This window comes from Lissotriton vulgaris, chromosome 8, assembly GCF_964263255.1.
Source record: "Lissotriton vulgaris chromosome 8, aLisVul1.2, whole genome shotgun sequence".
Lineage (NCBI taxonomy): Eukaryota > Metazoa > Chordata > Amphibia > Caudata > Salamandridae > Lissotriton > Lissotriton vulgaris.
The window spans coordinates 1,538,339,578-1,538,357,537 of NC_141696.1; the positions used below are offsets into that span (position 1 = coordinate 1,538,339,578).

Genomic DNA, 17,960 nt, shown 5'->3' on the forward strand with positions numbered 1-17,960 from the left:
AAACTACCGCCCCATCTCGCTCCTTCCATTTCCTGCCAAAGTCATTGAGAAAGCCGTCAACAATCAACTCGCCGCCTTCCTCGAAACCAACAAATCACTCGACTCCTCACAATCTGGCTTCCGAGCCAAACACAGAACTGAAACCGCCCTCATCGCAGCAACAGATGACATTCGAACACTTCTGGACAACGGAGACACAGTCGCCCTCATTCTCCTTGACCTCTCTGCAGCCTTCGACACAGTCTGCCATAGCACCCTGATACAACGCCTTAGAAACATCGGAATTCAAGGAAAAGCATTGGACTGGATCATCTCGTTCCTCGCTGGAAGAACTCAGAGAGTCCGCCTCCCCCCTTTCAAGTCAAAGGCCTCCGAAGTCATCTGCGGCGTCCCGCAAGGATCATCACTCAGCCCCACCCTCTTCAACGTCTACATGAGCCCCCTCGCAACCATCGCACGGAAACACAACCTCAACATCATCTCCTACGCTGATGACACTCAGCTGATCCTCTCACTCACCAAAGACCCAACCACCGCCAAAACCAACCTACATGAAGGGATGAAAGAAGTAGCCGAGTGGATGAAGCACAGCCGTCTGAAACTGAACTCGGACAAAACGGAAGTCCTCATCCTAGGTACTTCCCCTTCCGCATGGGACGACTCTTGGTGGCCAACGGCCCTAGGAACAGCCCCCACACCGACGGACCACGCACGGAACCTGGGCTTCATCCTGGACTCCTCACTCTCGATGACAAGACAAGTCAACGCCGTCTCATCATCATGCTTCAATATCCTACGCATGCTCAAAAAAACATTTCGCTGGATCCCCACCGAAACAAGAAAAACGGTCACCCACGCTCTGATTACTAGCCGTCTAGACTACGGAAACACCCTTTACGCCGGTACCACCGCAAAACTGCAGAAAAAACTCCAACGCATCCAAAATGCTTCAGCCAGACTCATACTAGACATCCCTCGCAAAGACCACATCTCCGGTCACCTGAAAGACCTGCACTGGCTCCCCGTCAACAAAAGGATAACTTTCCGTCTCCTCACCCACGCACACAAAGCCCTCTACGAACTCGGACCGGATTGCCTCAACACGCGCCTTTCCTTCTACACCCCCACCCGCCAGCTGCGTTCGTCCAACCAAGCCCTCGCCGCCGTCCCGCGCATCCACAAAGCCACCATGGGGGGAAGATCCTTCTCCTACTTAGCAGCCAAAACCTGGAATTCCCTCCCCACCCACCTCCGCCTCACTCAAAACCACCTAGCCTTCAGAAAACAGCTTAAAACCTGGATATTCGATAAGTAAACCTCCCCCCCTCCTCAAGCGCCTTGAGACCCTCTGGGTATGTAGTGCGCTATATAAATTATGACTTGACTTGACTTGATATATGATGTTTCAAATTCTGGAACCACCTTGTATCAGTCCAGCCAACCCCTTATGGTGTCTGGTTGTAAGTCAACCTTATTAGACAAGCTATCCTAGGGGTAGCATGGACTAAGCAGCCTTAAAGGCTTAACTCAAGAGGTCGTGTTAAGCGAGCTGTTTTACCAATCACAATCCTGTAATATCAAATGAAAGGACACCACACAAGTATATATTATAAAAATATATGTATTTATTACTCAAAATAATCCCCAGTACTCTTTATGAGCAAAGGGGCACAAGTGTTTAAACAAAAGCACAGTATAACATACAAAGTTGCACAATTATGGATGAGGGCGGGTGGCCACTCAAACCATATATTAAGAAAGTGGTAGAAGAGATACCAATCGAACAGTAGTTAGGCCTAGGGCCTAGGGAATCGCTGGGACTGGTCGGGACTAGCAATGCTGAAGTCGGGAAAAGCCCACGGAACTCGGGTGCAGTGCTAAAAGCACACGCATGCACCAATGCAAAGTCAATGGTGCGTAAAAGTTAGAAAGTTACAGTTTTAGGATACTTCCGCTGAACCTAGAAGGACAAAACTTTAGACACAGACCCTAGAGGTGTGTACCAGTGTGGGAACACCGGCGTTGCAATGTTACCTCACCCACAGGAAGTGGGTGCATAGGGTCGAAGTGGCGTCGGGTTTCGTCACGCAGGCTCTGGGTGCTTGAAGCTGAAGATGCTGCAGGTGATGTGAAGGAGAAGTGTCCGGTGTGATCCAAGGGTGGATCGGAGTAGAAAAGTACCTGAAAGCAGAGGGGACAGAGTCTGGGTCACTCAGCAGTGACCAGGGTGGAACCAGGACGGAACCAGGCAATGTCGGGAGCAATCAGGTGGTTGTCGAGGAGCTTCTCTCGGCTGTCACGTGGGCTCTGGGGCATCTGCGACGTCCAGGAGCAGGTCACGATCTATCTGTCCCACGAAGGCTCTCGCTGTCGGCGCAGTCGGCTTCAAGATTGGAGCAAACAACACTTGGCAAGAGCAATCCACGCAGGACTGGAACATTGCTTCTCACTCGGACCAGGAGGGTCAGAGCGGGGGCTCCTTTTCAGGGGAGCTGGTGCAAGTCTGGAGCAACCAGAATCACAAGTCGTATTAGGGTTTTCGTCGTCACAGGGGCCACAAGCCAACGGGCAAGTGACCGGGCCAACGCATTGAGCCAAAGAAAGCAGAAGTGCCCCACGCAGCACTCGTCCAGTGTAGAGGGGTGAGCTTCGGTGCAAGAGTGGCTCAGGGCTGGGGCTTCTCAAACCCCGTTGTACAGCTTCGAGGGTCACTCGTGGGCTGCACGGTCAGCGTCTCGTGGTCTTTTCAAGATGGCGGGCCCCACGCTTCCGGTCGCCTCCACGGGTCTCAGCTTTGCAGGGACTGTGGATCGGGCTGTTAGAAGGCAAGCAAGCTTAATCTCGTCGATCTCTGTCGCTCGAGTTCCGGCGGGAACTGCAACAAAGCAGGCGTTGAGGTGCTGGATGGTACCTGTTTGCACAGGGTGGTCACTCCTTGACCACAAGGGAGATTCTTCAGTCTTCTACGTCGAGTAGGATGTCGAAGGGTCCAGAGTTTCGTTTCTTAAGTTTCATCAGGATAATCTGAAGTGCATTGGCACTGCTCCCACTCTTATTCGAATCTGGGGGGCTGGATTACCTGCTAGGTCCCCTCCTATGGGTGGGACCCAGGAAGGGGGTGGATACACCCCTTTCCTTTGATCCAGGCCGCGCTGGGACTGGGGCTGGGGTGCCCCAGAACCGGTTTGGCCGGATTATGCAAGGGGCAGCCTTGTGCTCCCCAGGCAGTGTCTGGTTTCTTTCAAACCTCCCTGCTACAATCCACTATCTCCTGTCTGGGGTGGTGTGAAATCCTCCCTGTGGCAGGAAATCCTTTGTCCAGGCCTCCTCGGCTGAGTTTCGGTCAGCAGCAGGAGGTCAGACTCGTGTCTGTGGCAGAAGCATCCATTTTGTGGATCTGAGGCTCTTTTTAAAATCAACCGCGTTTTAGCAAAGTAACATGTCTTACCCCTCTAGAGGGGCGGAATGCTATCCCCGTCGACAGGACTGTCGAGGGGATAGTATTCCAAATCGTATGACACCTTACACGACATGTTTTGATAAAGTCAAACCAAAGTTACATTATAACCGCGAGGATTATAATGCACTTAATAGTATATGGTTTGGCATTATCCCGAAACAGCTAAGGGAATTGGCCCCGATAGCTGCAGACAGGCTCAGCTCATGCTAGAGTCCCATCTCACATAAAACCACGCACTCTGCCTCCAGGATTGTTAAGGCCTGCCATAGGAGTGACTGATAGGTATATATGTGTCCAGTTAGGTTTAGATATAGGTATACTATATCTAAGCAAGGGGGTGATTACACCGACTTGCCCCAGCTGAGTGATCAGCCAGTTGTGTCAATTTAAGAACCAGCCAGGGGTGGCAAAATATATGCTGCAACCCCTGGTAGGCCTTGGTGGCACCTATGCCCCGAGCACCTATAGTGCATGGTACAGGGGCTGACAAGGAGTCCATTTCCAATTGTGGTATGTACCTAGGGTACATGGAATCCATTTTACAGAGAGAGCAGATAGTTGGCCTGGTCCCCTGCTAATCAGGGCCCCAGGCTAAGTCGAAAACCAGCTAAACACAAGGCAAACAAATCTGGGGTAACCATAGTCAGGTAGCCACCTTCCTACACTCGCCAACTCCTCCAACTCCCAAGACCTCTGCGACAAGCTTGGAACATACTTCCACTTAAAGATCAAAAACCTCTACGACAACTTTGTCAACAATCCACCAGATGCCACAGCCGACCACCGCCCCCCAGAGACACCAGCCAGCCCACCATCTCCAACTGGACACCGATCACGGCCGAAGACACCGCCTCGACCATGAAAGGCATCCACTCGGGCTCCCACTCACCCCTGACCTCCTCACATCTATCCCAGAGCCGCTGACGCCATCGCACCCGAACTACAACGCACCATCAACACCACCTTCAAAACAGGCACTTTCCCAGACGACTGGAAGCGCGCAGAAGTCAGACCCCCGCTCAAGAAGTCCACAGCTGACCCCACCTACCTCAAGAATTATCGGCCCGTCTTGCTCCTCCCCTTCACAGCCAAAGTTGCAGAGAAAACAGTCAACAGGGAACTGACATGATTCAAAGAGAACACAGTCCTCGACCCGTCCCAATCCGGATTCCGAAGAAACCACAGCACCGAGACCGCCCTACTCGCCGCAACAGACGACATCCGCACCCTCCTGGACCAAGGCCACTCTGCAGCCCTCATCCTACCCGAACTATCAGCGGTCTTCGACATCGTCTCCCACCGCACACTAGTCGCCAGACTACAATACGCAGGCATACAAGGAACTGGCCTGGACTGAATCCGATCATTCCTCACCGGAAGAAGCCAAAGGATCTGACTGCCACCCTTCCGCTCCGATCCCACGAAAATCACCTGTGGAGTCCCACAGGGATCATCACTGAGCCTGACCCTCTTCAACATCTACATGGCCCCCCTCGCAGCCATCGTTCAACAACACAGCCTCCACATTGTTTCCTACGCTGATGACATCTAGCTCATCCTCTCCCTCACCAAAGACTCCACTCAACTTCCAGAAAGGAATGCAAGACGTTGCAGTCTGAATGACCAACAGCTGCCTGAAACTCAACGCCGAGAAGACAGAAGTCCTCGTCCTTGGAACCACCACTTCAGCATGGGACAGCAGCTGGTGGCCAACCACCCTCGGAAGCCCACTTACCCCCTCAGACCACACCAAAAACCTAGGCATCGTACTTGAGTCATCCCTCACCATGAACAGACAGGTCAACACCGTCACCTCCAGCTGCTTCAACACCCTGCGCATCCTCTGCAAGACCTTCAGATGGATCCCCCCTGAGTCAAGGAAGACAGCCTCCCACGCACTCATCACCAGCAGACTGGACTATGGAAACACACTCTACACCGACATCACCAAATACCTACTCTGCAAACTCCAGACAATACAGAACACCGCCGCCAGACTCGACATTGGCATCCCCCGGCATGAACACATCAGCCAACACCAATGAAGACTCCACTGGCTTCCCGTGGAGAAAAGTCACCTTCCAAATTCTTACACACGCCTACAAATGCCTACACAACAACAGACCCAAATACCTCAACGACAGAATCACCTTCCACGTACCTAAAAGAAACCTCCGATCTTCTTACCTCGCACTGGCTGAAACCCCGCGCATCCAGAAAGCCAAAGCAGGCGGAAGATCCTTCTCTCACATTGCAGCCAAGACATGGAATGAGCTGCCGGCAGACATCTGCCGCGCGCCCTCCCCGAACACCTTCAGGAAGACCCTCAAGACCTGGCTCTTCGGCTAAACAGTTCTGCTGACCCCGACCCCTTCCCCCACCTCCCCTCAGCACCTTGAGTAGAGCGCTTACAATTCCCCTGATTCATTGATAAGCTTCTGGATTACCTACAGGAATTCGTCAGGGGGAAACAATATAACCTAAAGTCATGTCCCAAAACTACTATTAACCATGAGTCTTTCCATATGGATGGTGCCTTTTGTTCACAAGTGTGGAACACTGCAAATATATAACTCTATTCAGGAAGTAAAACCAAAAGATCACTTTATTTAAAAGATCGCTTACAGGAATCTATTAGGTGGAAACGGTATATCCTATAGTCATTCCCAAAGAAAATAGATTATTAACCATGTGTTTTCCCAAATGGATGGTACCTTTTGTTAACAAATGCGGTACCACTGCGAATATATAAGTCTATTTAGTAAGTAAAACTTAATGATCACTCTAATAACATGTAATTTGTCACACTGCATCTCTCTTGCATAGCTTGCCTGGGAAACTTAGATGACAATTATGCCAGAGTCTTGCTTATTTGCAGCACAAATAGAGAGAAATAAAGTTGCCAAAATCATTTCAGAAATCTATACATAGAGGGTGGCCACCACAATCACAGCTCTAACCAAAAGCAGAGGTTAAAGCAACACGAGGGATATAAGGCAAAACATAAATTAAAAACCGAAGGATTGATTGAATGCCGACACAACCTTCTTATACAGGATCCAAACAAACATGTTAGAAACTTTGGGGCACATGCAACAAGATAAGGAATTGCGATTCCTTAATAGCGATTTTTAAGGTATTGCTATTTAGTAGTGCAATTCCGTATGCTTGTAAGTCTAGCAAAAATAATAACGATTCCTACACATTCCCTAATAGCAAATCGCAAATTGTGATTCGCTATTAGGGAATGCTTTCCCATATATTCCTATGGGAAAGCATTTGCAGTTTGTGATTGCCAAATAGGTAATCGCAAATTGCAAATGTAAGGGTGCTAAGGGGCCTAAGGCCCCCCTGATGCACCCCCAAAACAAGTAAGTGTGTACATGTGGCACGCACACATGTCCTAAGGGCATGTTTATGCGCCACAGGGCACTTAGAAAAATGCAATTTTGTGCATTTTTCTAAGGATTTGCAAACTACCATCAACTTGAAGTTAGTAGTAATTTGTGATTTCTTAAGGAAAAGGCGCATTTTGAAAAGGCTTCTTGCATTGCATTTAGGGAATCGCAAATTGCGATTCCCTAAATGCATTTGCAAAATAGGTAATTACAAAAATTGAGATTACCTATTTGGCAAATGCATTTTGGGTTGATGCATAGGAAATGGTTTTGTACTGGTCGCAAATGGGCCGATTCGCAGAATCGGCCCGTTTGCGACCAGTAAAAAGCTTGATGCATGTGCCCCTGAATATCTACAGACCAGAAATAACAAAATAAATATTAGGAGCTTTTTCAGCACTTTAGGCTACACTTACACAGTTTACAAACACTACTTTCGTAGCTTACACATCATATATATACTCAGCAGTGGGAGAGCGATTCATTCCGATTGTTTAGAAGGCCATTATTAAGGAGACTTGCTTCCGCCCCCTCTCAAATCTAAAGGGCATTGAGTTAGGCGACCTCAGACATAAAGTTCAGTATGGGACTACATGCAGGAGGAAAAGAAACATGACCAAGGACACCACACATGGCCTTTTCACAATTATAATGTGTAAACTTCTGTCATGTTTGCTGTTGTCAATCTCAATTTGAGGATTTTATATCAGCTCGGAGTAGTCCGCATATCTGCTGTTAACTGTATACTTGCTTGTTTGGACGCTACATCAATGTACCACACCCATGACATTCCAAGGCTACCACTAGTTGTTTATAACTCTAACCAAAAACCCCAAATAAGGAAAATTTTATTTAGCTGTAACTATCGCTCTGCAGGTTGTAGTGCAGTAGATACACAGTCTGTGCATGCTCCTGTGATCTGCTTGGGCTTGGATACTGTAAGTTGTTTTTCGTCAAAGTAGGAGTTCTGTTTTGAGGTGCTTCACGATACCTCCCCTGAGAACATCAACGCACCAGGATACAGCACGCACCACAGATTGTTAACTGTGATATTTGCCATCACTTGGCTGCATATGTTCTGTGCAACGTTAATGTACAATACATAATGTATGCAAACTACATGTCTTGTGTGTGTAGTAAAGAAGAGGATGGGCCGAAAGTGAGCTAAAAAATGAACCTGTTGGGTTCTTTGGCACAACTGACTGTCTCAAATGGGTCCTTCCTCCAACATAACGCAAGGGAGGGATTAAGGGACACTTCTCCATTATCTTTGCTCTGCAAAACTTCATGATCGAGGGGGCCGGGGGGGGCGGGGGGGGGACGATTGGGTGGCATGTGAAATCTACTGGGTGGGACCAAGAACCTCCTGAACCACATCACTTTCATCTCAGATCATGTTGAAATCAATTCCATGATCCATGCCAATTCTGTGACAAAAACTCAGAGACTGGGAAGAAATATGATCAGTACAATACATTTAAAGGCCTCATACGTAAACAGCAGAGTGAGCAGAACCAGATGACCGCATGAGCAGGTTTTTTTACATCATCTCATTGTAAGCAAATTATTATTACAGGGGAGTGAGAGCACAAGAAAGAGACTACCCCACTGGTGAACACAAGTGATGTATTAACTCTGGGGTAACAATATACTGGACTTACAACATGGACGCTCACATCCTAGTAAAGCAAGGAAGTACAGAGAGATTTTATTGACCTAAATAGACACGAGAGCAGGGTTATAGGTTTTTTTCAATATTTTAAATCAGAAAAAAAGGTTGTCAGGCGGGTGCCATTCACTTACTTGTAAGATTCTTGATGCTTCCTTTCATCTCAGAGTCCCAGTGGTCCACAGACAAAGTCTCGGCCTCTTCTTTAAAGTCTGATGAAAGAGACGCAATACCACCCAAACCTGTAAAAACATGTTAAATATACTTTGGAAATAAAACTGTGAAGAAATCTGAACAGCCTAGAATATTTAAGGAACTCGTATGAAATGAACAGGACCAGAGAAGAGACATGAACTCCTCAAATATGTATAACTCCATGTTTCAAAAAAGCAAATTAAAATATTTAAAAAATATATATATATGTATAACTCCTGCAGTGTATTCAGACAACTAGACAAGGGCTACGTCTGTATACTACTGAAACTACTCTGATGCACCATTAATGCACCGGCCTCGAAGGTGGACACTCAATGCCCATCCCATCAGGAAAAACTGTCCTTTACCTGCACTGACACTGGCGCTTCGGCTGCCTGTTCCATCTCCATCAACTGCTTCTAATTTCTTCTCCTCGGACGTGACAGGAGGAAATCCTGCAATAGGAAAACGGTTACATTGCAGGCTGTATTAAACATTAGGTTTAATCATTCTAAAATGTTAATGGAGATGATGGCTGTTATATGGGCATGGGAGGAAATAACACTTTTTGTGGATAGTATGCTTTGATTTTGATATAGAGGGATGAAGTCTAATAAAATCTGAATTACTGCAGGAAAAATGTGCGACTAAAGAATCCTGAAAAAAGATACTCCATCATCAAAATACTTTACTCGGTTTGTGCAACCATTAAAGTACAGACAAAAAGACTTAACAATAAAATGCCACAAATAAGTATGCATAAAACTACTTTTTTTTAAAACTTGAATAAAACGGCTATGAAATAGCCATAAGACAGTTATTGATAGCGCATAGCGCCTAAAATATGATGAACGGGTATATACAGCGAAAAACACTGACTACATACGGAGTATCATTTCACACCTGTATTTTTTTTACCTCTTACAGAACCGAGGCAAAAGTGCCAAACAAAAGGAGGAGGAAGTTAACTAAATTAAAAGGCCAGACTATTACTGATCCCACCTGATATGGCAAAGGTACAGACAACTGGCTCCCTAGTGTCCGTAAGAAGGAGCATAATCTGTCTACCCAGGGCAAATATGCGCAAGTCAGATGGCTCCCAGGGCCTTTTCTACCATTAGGCAAGACTAGGCTGCCGAATAGGGCGGCAAAAAATGTGTTTGGGATTATCTAATGCATTAATTCTTCTAGCCTGGATGACAGGGGGAGAGAGTGATGGTAGTAAAAGGGAGGGGCGGCATTTTTCAATTCTCGCCTAGTGCTGCAAAACACCTAGAACTGACTGAGGGGAACTGACTTAGAGGATAGGGGTAAATAAGGGCGTCCGACTGGGGTGTGTCCTCGCTCCCACACTGTTCTCATTATTCCTTAGCAATGTGGTCACTTACCTGAAGGACAGAGAGAATGACTCCCCCAAGGTCGGAGGTAGGAAGATACCCCTACTCCTGTTTGCAGATGACACTCTATTCTTTTCCAAAACTCCTATGGGACTTCAAAATCTTGTCAATAGATTTGGGTCATCCTGTGACGATCAGGGACTAGCCAATGTATTGTCATAAATCCCCATAGGACAATCAGAGTCTCTATTCTACTGGAAGGGCAACCGTTAGAGAGTTAACGAGTTCACTTATTTCGGCAGAACCCTTACTAGGAATATGTGCTGGTCCGCTCAGGTCCAGAAAAATGCCTTAAAACTAACACACCAGGCTGCTGCAATCTTGACAATGTATAAAGCTTCCAAGAGTGAACACATTTCACCAGCACTAAAAGTATATAGGGCTAAGACAGAGGGCAGCACGCTTCACTGGGCTGAGGTTTGGGGTGCTTTGGGCGAGCTGGGACTAGCAGAGAATAACCGTCCAAGGACTATATTCTACTGGGAGACCTCAATTTTCATCTGGAAAAAAGTAACGACAGCAACACCACCGCCCTTCTGGACAATCTCGCCAACCTCAGACTCAAACAACTTGTTAATACCCCCACTCACCTCGCAGGTCACACACTCGACCCTATTTTCACCTCCAGCAATCATATCTCCTTCAGTCACACCACAGCTCTCCACTGGACGGACCACAGCTGCGTTCACTTCATCTACAAAAAGACCACAACCCACAACCATCCTCAACCTACTATGCGAAGAAACTGGAACAAAATCACCATCGAACAGATCTCCCCATCGCTTCTTCAAAACCCCCCTGCCCACTCATCGAACGCCAATCAAGCAGCCATTAACCTCACACAATGGCTCACCAACAGCGCCAACAACCTAGCACCCCTGAAAAAACGTCAAATCAAACAAGGCAACAAAAACGCCCCCTGGTTCAACGATGATCTCAAGAAATCCAAGAAACTCTGTCGCTCCCTCGAGAAGGCCTGGAAAAAAGACCCAAACACCAGCACCAGAGACGCCTTCAAAAACGCCACCCGCATACACCATCAACTGATCCGAACTGCCAAGAAAGCCGCTTTCAAAGACCGACTTGACAACAACGCCCACAACAGCAAGGAACTATTCAACATCGTCAAAGAATTCACCAACCCCACTGCCAACACCAACGACATCACTCCCTCTCAAGACCTCTGCGACTCCCTAGCTTCGTTCTTCCACAACAAAATCGCAGACATCCACAACAGCTTCGACAACCAACCCGGAGACCAACCCACCCAACCTTCTGCCACACCTTCACCCCCCTTGAACATCCTTAATGACTGGAACCCAATCTCCACGGATGATACCATCCGCCTGATGAACTCCATCCACTCAGGATCCCCCACAGACCCATGCCCTCACCACATCTTCAACAAAGCAGATTCCATCATCGCACCCCACCTACGAGATGTCATCAACTGCTCCCTCACCTCCGCCACCTTCCCTGACAGCTGGAAACACGCCGAACTCAGCGCCCTTCTGAAAAAACCCACAGCTGACCACACCGAACTCAAAAACTACCGCCCCATATCACTTCTTCCATTCCCGGCCAAAGTCATCGAGAAAGCTGTCAACAATCAGCTCGCCGCCTTCCTCGAAACCAACAAATCGCTCAACTCCTCACAGTCCGGCTTCCGAGCCAAACACAGCACTGAGACCGCACTCATCGCAGCAACAGACGACATTCGAACTCTACTGGACAATGGTGACACCGTCGCCCTCATCCTCCTCGACCTCTCCGCGGCCTTCGACACAGTCTGTCATAGCACCCTGTTACAACGCCTCAGAAACATCGGAATTCAAGGAAAAGCACTGGAGTGGATCACCTCGTTCCTTGCCGGAAGAACTCAGAGAGTCCGCCTCCCACCATTCAAATCAGAAGCCACTGAAGTCATTTGTGGCGTGCCACAAGGATCTTCACTCAGCCCCACCCTCTTCAACGTATACATGAGCCCCCTCGCGACCATCGCACGTCAACACAACCTTAACATCATCTCCTACGCTGATGACACTCAACTGATCCTCACACTCACCAAAGACCCTAACACCGCCAAAACCAACCTACACAAAGGAATGAGAGAAGTAGCCGAGTGGATGAAGCACAGCCGCCTGAAACTGAATTCCGACAAAACAGAAGTCCTTATCTTAGGTACCTCCCCCTCCGCCTGGGACGACTCGTGGTGGCCAGAATCCCTTGGAAAAGCACCCATCCCAACAGACCACGCACGAAACCTGGGTGTCATTCTGGACTCCTCACTCTCGATGACCAGACAAGTCAACGCAGTTTCATCATCCTGCTTCAACATTCTTCGCATGCTTAAAAAAACATTTCGCTGGATCCCCACTGAAACTAGAAAGACGGTCACCCACGCACTGGTTACAAGCCGCCTGGACTACGGAAACACCCTATACGCCGGTACCACCGCAAAACTTCAGAAAAAACTCCAATGCATCCAGAACGCATCAGCCAGACTCATTCTAGACATTCCGCGTAAAGATCACATTTCTGGTCACCTGAAAAACCTCCACTGGCTCCCCATCAAGAAGAGGATAACATTCCGCCTTCTAACCCACGCACACAAAGCACTTTACGAACTTGGACCCGAATGCCTCAACTCACGACTTTCCTTCGACACCCCCTCCCGCCAGCTACGCTCCTCCCACCAAGCCCTTGCTGCTGTACCTCGCATTAACAAAACCACCATGGGAGGAAGATCCTTCTCCTACCTGGCGGCTAAAACCTGGAACTCACTTCCCACTCACCTTCGCCTCACTCAGAACCACCTAGCATTCAGAAAGCAACTTAAAACCTGGTTATTCGACAAGTAACTCCCCACCCTTCTTCAAGCGCCTTGAGACCCTCTGGGTATGTAGCGCGCTATATAAATCACTGAATTGAATTGAATTGAATTTTACCATAACGAAGAGATGTAGGTCTTACCCCGGTGACACAAAAATCCCAGTTAAGGCCCCTGCTATTTTGGCGCAGGTTGAAGTACACACCAGCTCTGGGCGACTATCACAATAGCCTTCGGGAAATAGTTGCACTGGACGAGTCGAGCAAGATAAAAATGGATTGTCTACGTACAGAGCATGCGGACCAATCTTGAAAAAAAGATACTGAAAACATACAGTTCAGAACACGTAAACTCGATTCAATTACTGCAGGAGTTTCTGTAAACCCTCTGCCAACACAACAGGAGTACCAGGACACTACTTATTTTCTGGCTCCTTTGTGAAGGAGACAGGAACATGAGGCTCTTTCTTTTTCATAATGATGTGTCTTTCCACCCCAAAGCCTGGGGCAGTATTGGAGTTCAGCCACTGCACCACTATATGCTTGAGTTGGCTAAATTCTTCCTACACTCCCAACAGGAGGACTGGTAAATTTGCTAGAACTAACACAAAAGGGGTAGATTCTGGTGGTGAGTGTAGAGAGGTTGAACAATGGATGGGATTGATAGGTGCCTCAGAAAGATGGCTCTTTTTTCCCTCCCTGGACATCATGATTACCCTACTCACAACATCTTGAGGGCCAGATTTAACCTTGGATTGAGTGAGTGCCCCTTCCTTTCGGTTCATAGACAATGTTGGTGGATGGGCTGGCCGTAGGCATGGGCATATGCAATTAGATGTGCCCTCCAGCACCTACTGTGGCAATGGACCTTTATTGTCTTGGCTTAGAGTCCCTGCACCTGCTGCCACAAAATCAACTCGGGAGGACAAATTCAGGGAGGCAAGACCCCTTTCTAATACTGTTAAGCGTTGGACGATGGGAATTCATTTTACAGTCCAAAGCAGCTGTCATGGAAACGATTAAAGACTCCAACACGGCAGCCAAATCAGTTTTAGACGGGTCCGAAAAGTCTACAGGGCTGGAGTGAAAACCATTGCTTTCCCATCGTTTGGCCTTAATAAATCATTCTTGACCCCGAATCAAGCTAGCCTGGCTGGTAAAATGGATTTTACCCAGATCTTTTAACTGGGGAAGAAGGTTTGCATTGTCAGCATTCCGTCCATCATTTGTTTGCTGTAACGCTTTTTGCCCTAAGTGGGATGGGTATGCCCAGACGTGGGTCCCATGCTCACTGTGCCACTGGACTCTAGCTTGCCTAGCTGAAGAAGGTTGACATACCCTGAAACCGGTCCCAGAATGCTTGTTTCTGGTCCAGGGAGGACCTGGCCTGAATGTTCGGTCTGGACTGTTCCCATGGGGCACAGGGTCAAGACTGATTTGCATACGGCTGGGTCCAAGCTGGGGTGGCGTAGTGGGCAGAAAAACAATGGATTTAACCCAGACCTTTTGACTGAGGGAGAATGTGTTCCCATGGGGCACAGGGTCAAGACTGATTTGCATATGGCTGGGTCCAAACTGGGGTGGCATAGTGGGCAAAAGAACTATGGATTTAACCCAGATCTTTTGACTGGGGGAGAATGTTTGCATTGTCAGCATTCCGTCCATCATTTGTTTGCTGTAACGCTTTTCGCCCTAAGTGAGATGGGTATGCTCAGACGTGGGTTCCTTGGTCACTATGCCACTGGATTCAAGCTAGCCTGGCTGAAGAAGGGTGACATACCCTAAAATCGGTCCCAGGATGCTTGTTTCCGTCCAGGGAGGACCTGACCTGGCAGTTCGGTCTGGACTGTTCCCATGGGCCACAGGGTTAAGACTGATTTGCATATGGCTGGGTCCAAACTGGGGTGGCGTAGTGGGCAGAAAAACAATGGATTTAACCCAGATCTTTTGACTGAGGGAGAATGTGTTCCCATGGGGCACAGGGTCAAGACTGATTTGCATATGGCTGGGTCCAAACTGGGGTGGCATAGTGGGCAAAAGAACGATGGATTTAACTCAGATCTTTTGACTGAGGGAGAATGTTTGCATTGTCAGCATTCCGTTCATCATTTGTTTGCTATAACATTTTTCGCCCTAAGTGGAATGGGTATGCCCAGACGTGGGTCCCTTGCTCAGTGTGCCACTGGATTCAAGCTAGCCTGGCTGAAGAAGGGTGACATACCCTAAAATCGGTCCCAGGATGCTTGTTTCCGTCCAGGGAGGACCTGACCTGGCAGTTCGGTCTGGACTGTTCCCATGGGCCACAGGGTTAAGACTGATTTGCATATGGCTGGGTCCAAACTGGGGTGGCGTAGTGGGCAAAAGAACAATGAATTTAACCTAGATCTTTTGGCTGGGTGGAATGTTGCATCATCAGCATTCCGTCCAACATTAGTTTGCTGTAACACCACATGATGAAAGGCAAATTTCCTCCGGGTCGTTTAAGCTTCCGATTGTACCCTTGATCAAGCCTTGATTGCCGAAACACGTAAGGGAGGCACGCAGCAGTTCATGTCTTGCAGCAATAAATGAAGATTGAAGCCATTTTTGAGTGTGTCTCACATCTCCTTGGACAAATGGAGAAGGTTGTGAATATATATATATTGGGGCTGAACGTCAAGGGGACCCGAGGAAGCCCAAGGACACAATACCAAACCGGGTCTTTCCATTTTGAACATCAAATGCCCAATTTGGTTTGCTATTTTCGTGCTTTCCCCACGCATTACCTAGCCAGGTATGTTGCCTTCTGGGAACTGCAGTTCCAACAGGACTACAGTTGGTATGCGAGCATGCGATCAGTGGCCAATTGCACTCCCACCCATAGGGAGTGGTGCAGGGCATTCAAAGGCGTGGATGGAGCAGTTTCCTGGTAACAGCGGCATCCGACGAAGGCAATCCTGTCGAAATGCCTCATGGCCAAGCTGTCTAATAAAGGACTTCCATGGATTTCCCAGAGTGGCCTTTAATTTCTTTTTACTGGAGGGGTCTTGTGAGGATATATATATATATATATATACACACATATATACATACACACACACACACACACACACACACAAAGTAAGTCCGTTTGTCCTTTATGCATTACTACACCGTTCATCCGATCGGCATGAAACTCTGGGAAGTTGTTGAGTACACTCCCGCGAAGGTTTCTGGCTAAAATAAATAAATAAACTACATAAATAAATAAATATTATTATTTTTTTTTAAGTTGTTGAGTACACTCCCGCGAAGGTTTCTGGCAAAAACAAAAAAAAGATTTGTTAAATATCGGCCCCCCCGGCCACCCAGGGCCCTCATAATCTTTCCAATACTGAACGTTTACAGTTTATGGTGCGACTCGCTTTTGCAATGACCATCAACAAAGCACAAGGACAATCGCTGCAAGTGTGTGGAATAGATTTGGAGAATCTGTGCTTCTCACATGGACAACTGTATGTGGCCAGCTCACGCGTCGGAAAACCTTCTGATTTATTCGTGTACGCAACGTTTACAGTTTCCGGTGCGACTCGCTTTTGCAATGACCATCAACAAAGCATAAGGACAATCGCTGCAAGTGTGTGGACTAGATTTGGAGAATCCGTGCTTCTCACATGGACAACTGTATGTGGCCAGCTCACACGTCGGAAAACCTTCTGATTTATTCGTGTACGCACCAGACGGAAAAACAAAAAATACCGTGTATCCACAAGCACTCGAATAAATAAACAGAATTAAAACACTTTAAAATGTTTTCCATATTAAAATGAATAAGTTTCAATAAAAATGACAGAATGTAAATTGAATTTTATCATAACAAGTTTCCTTAAATTTCCTTTCTTCTGAGATCGCAGCAACGCACGACGGGTAAGCTAGTATGTGTGTGTGTATATATATATATACAGCTGGCTTGCTGTAAATAAATCTTTGAAATATAAGATGTTGCTGAAATATTATTCAAACTAACCTGGGAGTGCACGAAGGAAAACTTCCCCTCGGGGATAACCTCTAATGATTGAATGTGGCTGGGCTCTGCCACCTCTTTGATGCACCGCCGAAGAGCGCCCGGGAGCCTTGGTCTGAGCCAGACGTCATGGATATATATATATAAATTCATTCCAGAAGAGCCTTTTTTAATGCTTGATGACCTTTACTAAGGATGGCTGCAGCTCAGCTCATGGGAACCAATCTCACAGGAAGAAAGGTAAAGATTCCTCTCTGCTTAATACTTATCTGTACAAGGCTTAAACACACTTTTCTGATTATTTTTGAAGAGAGTTAGTCTCAGGATGAATGATGTAAAATGCACTTTCCATAAATTCGATCACACACGATAAATCATATGAATACATATATGAATAATTGATGCACTATTCAAACTTAAATTCCAGAAGAGCCTTGACATAAAAGGACGCCCAGCCAGGCGGGTCGGGCTTGGAACTAACGTCACCGCTTAATACAGCACCAGCAAACTCACACACTTCCCACTGAGAAACAAGCCCTCCAATCAAGAGTGGGTAAAAGTATATTTTTATATTAGCGGGCTTTAATCATATGCACAATGTGAAGAGCAGTGGCGTTTGGTTTTAAAATGTCCTGCAACTTCAGACAGTAAGGATGGACTCACGTGCAGGCATTTTTAAAGGTACACTGTCACTCAATACTTCAATGTCCATAATGCTTTGCGATTGAAAAAAGAAGTATCAGTGCATCCTTCTTTGCAGTACACAATCCATTAATGCCTTGTATAAAGTTATGATAAAACAATGCCCTCTTGTTGCCTGATATGGAATAAATTCCATGTAGGGCTGAGAAACAAACTACACTCAAAGCACTTAACCTCATGCACTTGTTAATATAACAGTACACGTCATTACTTGCTTAGTTCAATATACAATGTTCTTCCACTCTTGAAGTGCAAAGGTAATACCTCTGCAAACCCTGGCTGTTTCCGAAATCTTCAGCAGGTAGGCCAACTTTTTTGTCGGCGAATC

General features: G+C 47.1%; 1 protein-coding gene across 2 annotated transcripts in view; it reads right to left on the minus strand.

The window, feature by feature from the left end:
• The window catches only part of LOC147700316 (uncharacterized), an 87,494-nt gene that overhangs the window by 56,083 nt on the left and 13,451 nt on the right, over window positions 1-17,960 (minus strand). For both annotated transcript variants that reach the window (XM_086935689.1, XM_086935690.1), the window contains exons 4-5: window positions 9,091-9,177; window positions 8,662-8,769 (exon numbers count right to left, since the gene is read on the minus strand). In XM_086935689.1, the coding sequence (XP_086791815.1) occupies window positions 8,662-8,769; window positions 9,091-9,177 (195 nt within the window). The remainder of the gene's footprint in view (window positions 1-8,661; window positions 8,770-9,090; window positions 9,178-17,960) is intronic.